At 37.3% G+C, this 7,521-nt stretch overlaps 1 protein-coding gene across 3 annotated transcripts in view; it reads right to left on the bottom strand.

The window, feature by feature from the left end:
- Window positions 1–697: 697 nt before the first annotated feature.
- MTIF3 (mitochondrial translational initiation factor 3) overlaps window positions 698–7,521 on the bottom strand; it is a 15,015-nt gene continuing 8,191 nt past the window's right edge. The window contains exons 1-3 of one of the 3 annotated variants that reach the window (XM_015564897.1): window positions 6,050–6,698; window positions 4,052–4,512; window positions 698–1,271 (exon numbers count right to left, since the gene is read on the bottom strand). In XM_015564897.1, the coding sequence (XP_015420383.1) occupies window positions 967–1,271; window positions 4,052–4,511 (765 nt within the window). In that variant the 5' untranslated portion in view covers window position 4,512; window positions 6,050–6,698 and the 3' untranslated portion in view covers window positions 698–966. Of the gene's footprint in view, window positions 1,272–4,051; window positions 4,513–6,049; window positions 6,699–7,521 lie in introns of those variants that run through there. The other 2 variants (XM_015564900.1, XM_015564891.1) reach the window with 2 other exon arrangements.

The raw sequence follows: 7,521 nt of genomic DNA, 5'->3' as shown, positions 1-7,521 counted from the left end.
AGAAATAAATATTTTGTCTTCATTCCTGTTTCAGGCACAGAGACCTTAAACCAGCCGTGGGCAAACTACGGCCCATGGGCCGGATATGGCCCGTTTGAAATGAATAAAACTAAAAAATAAAAAAGACCGTACCCTTTTATGTAATGATGTTTACTTGGAATTTATATTAGTTCACACAAACACTCCATCCATGCTTTTGTTCCGGCCCTCGGTCCAGTTTAAGAACCCACTGTGGCCCTCGAGTCAAAAAGTTTGCCCACCCCTGGTTTAGCCCCAAGCTATCTCTTCTTGCAAAACCAAGTATAAAGCAGTGGGTTTGGGTACTGGCAGAGTATCATCCTATCCCCCAGATTGTTAGCCCAGTGCAGTTTCCAACACTCACTCACAGTCACTTGGGACATTAGAAAAATACACTGGTTCTAGAGATTCTGGGTCAGTTGGTCGGGATCTAGCTTAAGTGATACTAACGTGGAACTAGGGCTGACCACCACTGGGCTGATGCTGCCTTTTAGCTGATAAGCTAACTAACTCTAACAGCGAAATAGAGCCCTAGCCGATTTTGCTCAGTGGCTAGAGCATCAGCCTGCAGACCAAAAGGTCCTGGGTTTGATTCCAGGTTCGTGCAGGAGGCAACCAATCAATGTGTTTCTCTCACGTCGATGTTTCTCTTCCACTCTCCCTAAAAATCAATGGAAAAATATCCTTGGGTGAGGATTAACTAAAAAAGAAAGCAAAATAGATATGCCATGAACTTATCCTGGGATTGTAAACAGATACACACTTTCTTGAAGACAATTTGCCTTTAAATATGATGCTTCGTGTAGGCATTTATAAAGAGGAAACAAACTTTAAAAAATGAAAAGTTTCTAGTTTTCCTAGTTAAATGTTAGATATTCTACAATTCGTAAAATAGGGTAGTATAGTCTTTAAATTATGATGTAGAATGTTTTCACATGGCAAAATATGCTACAATGGAAAACGTAATGTATATACAGTATGCTTGCATCTTGAAAAACAAATTGGAAAGCTATTATCACTAATAGAATTACTGTTACTTTGCTTTTTTATATTTAGATCAGCAAACAAAAAACAGTTACTACTGTTTTTACTTACCATTTTATTTTCTGGCTCTTCTGCATTCTTTGCTTTCTTTATAGTAACTTGAACTTTATACTTTTTCTCAATCCACTGCTGAATCTGTTTACTCTTTGTGTCCAAATCATGTTGTCCAATATTTGAAGAAAAAATTAGTTCCTTTGTCAGAGTAGGTCCTAGTTTGAAACAGTGAGACTTGGTGCTAGGACCATTTATTACCCTGTTATTAGACTAACATCACCACATATAATTCAGAAAATCTTAGGTTGCCACAGCAGCCCTAACAGTCCTCTCACATGACTAGTTTTACAAACCATTAAACACTTTTTAAAAATAGGAGACAAACAGGTACCATTTTTTTTGCCTGTCAAGGGCATTTAAATATAAAATGTCTCCATTTATTGTCATCATTTGATGAAAGAACATGAAAAGAATGGTCCTTTAAAGGGAACAAGCTTAACTTTATAGTAAACTTAATTATTGTTTTTCTTTTGGGTGTGGATCGGTCTGGGAAATACTATTGTCATCTTATTCTTCTGTGATACCCTCCTAGCTACAGTGGAATCATCCAGACTATCCTGCATTCATTCATTCAATCTACTTTGGAAATCACAATTATTAGAAAACTAGAGGCCCAGTGCATGAAATTCGTGCATGGGTAGGGTCCCTAGGCCTGGCTGGCAATTAGGGCTGATCGGGGCCTTCTGGCTGCCAGCTGGGTCCTCCCTTCCCCGGCAGCCAGCCAGGGCTTTCCTTCATTCTGCACCGCCCCCTGGTGGTCAGCACCCATCATAGCGAGCGATCAAATTCCAGGTCTCCCAGTTGAACTCCCAAGGGGACAATTTGCATATAAGGCATATATATATATATCATTTTACAGGGAAGGAACAGACTACTCATTAAATGCATTCAGACAATTGAGAGTTTTCATATGGGAGGAAAAGTTCGGTTTTAACCCATACAAAAATCTCCCCATATGTACTATCTTAATGTAGGAAAAAAACACTTTAATACAAGTAGAAAAGAATGGATATGTTTATGACTTCACAAGGGAAAAACAAAAGTGAAAAATCTAACTAGGATAAGGTTTTTGCTTCATACAGAACAAAGAATCCTATAAATCAGGAAGAAAAATAAACCATCAAAGAAAGAAAAAAGGAATATGAATAGGCAATTTGTAGAAGAGGAAACTCAATTGGTGAAAGGAACTACAAATTAAAACAGAATACGGCTTCTCACCCATAAGCATGACAAAAATTAGAGTCTGACAGTACCGAGTGTGGGTGAGAATGGAGAGAAATATTCATATACTGCATGCTGATTTGCCCCATAGGAACTGAGCATGCACAAGGAGATACTGATACATGCATAGACCCATTGTAATAATGAAAACTAGAAGCAAGCCCAATGGCCAGGGAACTGGACTAACAAAGCTATAGTACATGCTTATGATGAAAAGTCACTTGGTAACTATATTTAGCTATAGCTATTATATAAACATCTTGAAAACAATAGTGTGCCCTTTATAATTTTATGCATACAAAATTATTTATATACTGTTTGTGACTGTATCTGTAATGAGTTTAACAACATGGACTGGATCTACACTCTGAGTCTATGAGTGAGTGGGGGCCTTTGGAGAAGAAGGATGGAACAGGAGAAGGGAGCACAGGACTTCAACTTTTCTGTAATGTTTTGTTTAAGAAATCTGGAGTATGACAATGTTAATGCTTGTTTATTTTGTATAAGAGTTGCTTATTTTTCTGCTTCTAATTTCCAAAATAAAGGTAATTCTAAAAAAGAGTTCTTCTATTAACACCTTCTTGCTCCCTTAAAGCCACAATCAGTTGGTCCTAGTTTCCTATCAGGACAAAGTCATGGCTTTGACAATCTCTGAACACAGCAAGGTGTCTTCTCCAACCTGTCAATTTTTTTTCATAGACATAGTTTGATGACCTTATGCTCCTCATTGGCCTCTTTTGAAAATCTGTTTTCCAGTCAGCATCCTTGTTAAATATTGCGGACAGATCACGAGAATTCTCGTGTTTTCTGTTCTAAGGCTTATGGCCAACCACGAGAATTCTTTAAAAAGATATTAGCTTGTAAGAACATGTAATAACTTCAAAGTGCAATGGGTATTTAATTTTAGAGCGTGCCTTTAACATTTATGTAAAACATTTTTTGTACTCGTTCAATGGAAACTTATCTGGCCTCTGGGTGTAGCTAGCAATAAAACTACTGGTCCGCAACATGTTAAGTGTGGTACAAACAGAGCCACAGACTACGTGTGACTTTCTTAAGACACACAACCTCACTGGGACTTAGTCTTCTGACCCCTACTCCAGTGCCTTTTCCATTGAACAACCTTTCATAATGATCAGTAATAATTAAAAGTCATGAAAAACCAAAATTAATGCCTTGTAAGGTGATTGGCAAAATATGTAAATAAGTGTTACTACCAGTATTTTAACAAAATACTCAGGCATAGATGCTCTATGAATCACTTCTGAGTTTAAAAAGTGCCTCTGGGGAATTAGCCAAACACCTCCACTTTGAGATGAGATTTTTTTTTTTAAAGGAGGGTAAATGAGTGGTTCAGGAGAGGAATAGGAACTTGAATCTATCTCTTCTGAGTCTCATTACATTACACCCATCAGTTACTCTGCCTGCTGGGGCATTAGGAGACAAAGCTAAGAGGAAAGGGAAAAGATTTCCTATTTTGGTGGTGTTTACCTTGTTTTTCCCCATTTTACATAGGTTTATAAAAAGGTGATCGACACAGGATACAAGGAAAATTTAAAAAGGAACAGAAATGAGGGGTGAAAAAAGCATCGGAAACTGGTGAAACTGAATTTTCGTTTTTCAACCCATTGTCACAGGCATCGTAGCAAATGCCCAATTTAAACTGCTGATTATAGTCTTAAGGAATTCAAGGGGCAAAGAGCAAACTACCTACCAGTCTTAGGTCTGGCCTTTTCCCTCTCTCTCAGTCTCAGCCGCTCTTGGTGAATCTGTGTGCCTGTCATGAGCTGGTACTCGGGAGGGTCTGTGCTGGGCTTCCTTTTCACAAGTCGCAGATTTCGCTCGTCCATAAGTCGAATCACGTCTGCTCGGTGCATGTTCCCCAAATCATTGCCCTTCTCATCAAATACATGAATGATTCGCTCACTAATTTTTCTTCCAATGTTACTAAAATCAGTTTCATTATTTTTTCTCTTTTTTCTTTCATGCTGGGAGTCTTCAACAGTACTAAAAGCTTTTGCATGGATTAGGTAGGACAGTCTTGGGACAGCAGTAAGGGGCAATTGTGCTAGTGCCATCTTTTGCATGATGTATTTACCCAAACATCTTCTAAGACAGTTATTTTCAGTCTTTATGGTTTGTAATATTATTGACCTTAGAAAAACAGCAGCCATCCTAAAAAGTAGGGAGAACACTTGATTAAAATTAAATCATTTATTCTTGTGGTTTGATATTGTGGTACAAGAAGGGTGTGTGTGTGAGGCTGTGGAAACTATGGCATCTGTGAATGTTTTGGATCTGTGTATAGAAAATTTACACAAATAGTACGGCCCATCAGGTGACCATGTTCACACTCATGGTAGTACTGTCCCCAATATGTTATTGTTAGAATAAATATTTGCACAGTGCACTTTTCTTCATTAAATAGTATTTCATTTGATTCTATTTCCCATGGATCTTGTAGTGCCAACTTCAAAAGCAAAATCTGGAGGATTTATTTGGGAGGAAGCAGTATATAAAATATTTGGTGATTCATAAACACCAAGTCATAAACATTTTTCTTTGTTTTTTTAAAAATATGTTTTTATTGATTTCAGAGAGGGAGAGAGTGAGATAGAAACATCAATGATGAGAGTGAGTCATTAGCCAGCTGGAATCACATGCGCAGTACTGGAGATGGAGCCTATAACCTGGGCATGTGCCCTGACCAGGAATCGAACGTGATCTCCTGGTTCATAGGTCGGTGCTCAACCACTCACAACAGCCAGACCAATTCATAAACATTTAATACACTTAACAATTTGTCAATATATTTGATGGTACACAAAATATAAGAGCACTATTATGGGAAAGTGGACTCTTCATGAAGAAAGCTGACCCACTAGAACAGTGGTTCTCAACCTTGGCTGCACATTAGAATCACCTGGGAATCTTTTTAAAATCCTGATTTCTGGGCCTCATCCTCCGGAAATTCTGTTTCTTTGTTACTAATGTTGTGGCCCCACCCCATAACAAATATTTATTTCCATTTAATAAATTAATTGCTGTATAAGTTTCAATACTAGTTAATTTTTGGCTTTAGATCAGCAAAGTTGAAGGTGTACACACTCCTTCAAAATAAGCTTTTAATAGATAAAATTATAAATACAAAGTAAAGAAAAATGTGTTATTAAATTTGAACTGCAAATATCCACAGAAACTCAAATAATTACAAAAGCTTTTATTAGGAAATTTTTGAAACATTCACAGAAAGAATAGTATAATAAGACCTAATCACCCATCATTACCACTATGTGGCCAAGCTTGTTTCATCTCTACCCTCAACTATTCCTGTTCCCACCCATCCATGAACTATTTCAAAGTAAATCTTATCTCATCAGTACATACTTCAGTTTGTCATCTCTAAGAAATAAGGTCTTTTGTACTTTTTAAAATAACCACAATAACATTACCCCAACTAATAAACATCCCTTTATATCATTAGACATCCAGTTTTCAGATTTCCCTGACAGTATTATAATTCTGCTTGTATACATTTCATTTACAGTTTGGTAACATGAGAGCCTGGCCACAGGTGTTATAATTTAAACGATGACTAAAATTCATTTCAACAAATAAGCAAAAATCTACTTTAAAAAAAAAGATAATTTGCCATAACTATTACCCTGACTTCTTACTTTGAAAATGGTAAAGAACTAAGCATGTATCCTACCTTTTTAGGAAAAACTAGAAATATCTCCAGCTGATGAAGAAAAGCTCTTCTTCAGAAGAGAATGCCATCTAATAAATGGAGAAGTAAAAATAATTTGAAAACCACCATTTTGCCACTGCCAATCAAATCTCTGATTCAGAGAAGGATGGATACAAAAATTATCAGGTAAAAGGCTGGTGAGGAAATAAGGTATACAAACGGTGCCAAAGGGTGACCCTAAGATGACTTCTAAATTGAAATGGGAAAAAAACACTCTGGTTGTCACCTGATAACCAAAGGTCAAACTCAGCATCCTGACAACGGGACGACGTGATATCCTAGCACACAGTTCCAGTGTGACTTGGCTTCTGTAGGCACCGTCTGTGAAGCAGTCCTGCCAAAGGTTAACCTGAACCCAGCCCAACCTCCAGACTTAGTTTTTCAGTTTCCAAGTAATACCAGGGCCAGACTCAGAGCAGAACAAATTAAACCACAGGAAGCAATCAGACAAATCTAGAGTGTGAGACAAGACAGCTGGCATGGTATCTTAAAAAAAGTTAGTGTCTTTGGGAAAGAAAGGGTTGGGGGAGGCTATTCTTGAATGAAAGGACTAAGGAGACATAATTGGAAAATGCAGTGTGTTTGAACAAAAGCAACTAAAAAGACATTGGAATAACTTTGTTTGTTCGAATAATTAAAAAAATAAAAAAGAATAAAAAGATATTGGAATAAAGGGAAAATCCGAATATAGCCTAGATTCATGATGGATTATACTCTCAGGGAAGTACTGTTAATATTTAGGTGTGAAAATGTCATTCTTAGGAAATGAATGCTGGAGTATTAGGGTAGAGTCTCATGACTTCTGCCATTTACTTTGAAATGGTTCAGCGGGAAATATAGCAATTATGGCAACATTTGCTGAATCTAGTTTATGGGTGTTTAGTTATTAGTTTTTTTCACTTTCTGTATGTTTTTCATAATTAAAAAGTTTCTTAAAAAAAAAGAATCAACAGCCTATGGAGTGGAAAAAATTCACTAGTTGTGCCAACAGTTAAAAGTTAACATGTCTATTTTAGAGCAGAAACAGGAAGTCTACCAGCATCATCTGGGGATGCTTTTTCACAACACAAGATGTTTCATCCCTCCTCTACTGTTAAGAACTACGGGGTTAGGCTGCCCTCTAAAAAAAGATGACAAAAGAAAAAAAAAGTAAGTAATAAATATTGTAATGTAAGTGAGTTCAAGTACTTTAAGCTAGAATGTCTGGGATTACCCTTAACTTTTCTTTTTTTAAATTAAATCTTTATTGTTCAAATCATTACAGTTGTTCCTCTTTTTTCACCCCATAGCTCCCCTCCACCCAGTTCCCACCCTACCCTCTGCCCTTACCCCCTCCCCCCCCCACTGTCCTCATCCACAGGTGTAGGATTTTTGTCCAGTCTCTTCCCGCACCACCACACACACACTCCTTTCCCTCCGAGAAATGTCAGTTC

This window comes from Myotis davidii, unplaced genomic scaffold (genome assembly GCF_000327345.1).
Source record: "Myotis davidii unplaced genomic scaffold, ASM32734v1 scaffold152, whole genome shotgun sequence".
NCBI lineage: Eukaryota > Metazoa > Chordata > Mammalia > Chiroptera > Vespertilionidae > Myotis > Myotis davidii.
The sequence above is the reverse complement of the archived record's forward strand: the minus strand, read 5'-3'. Positions and strand labels throughout refer to the sequence as shown.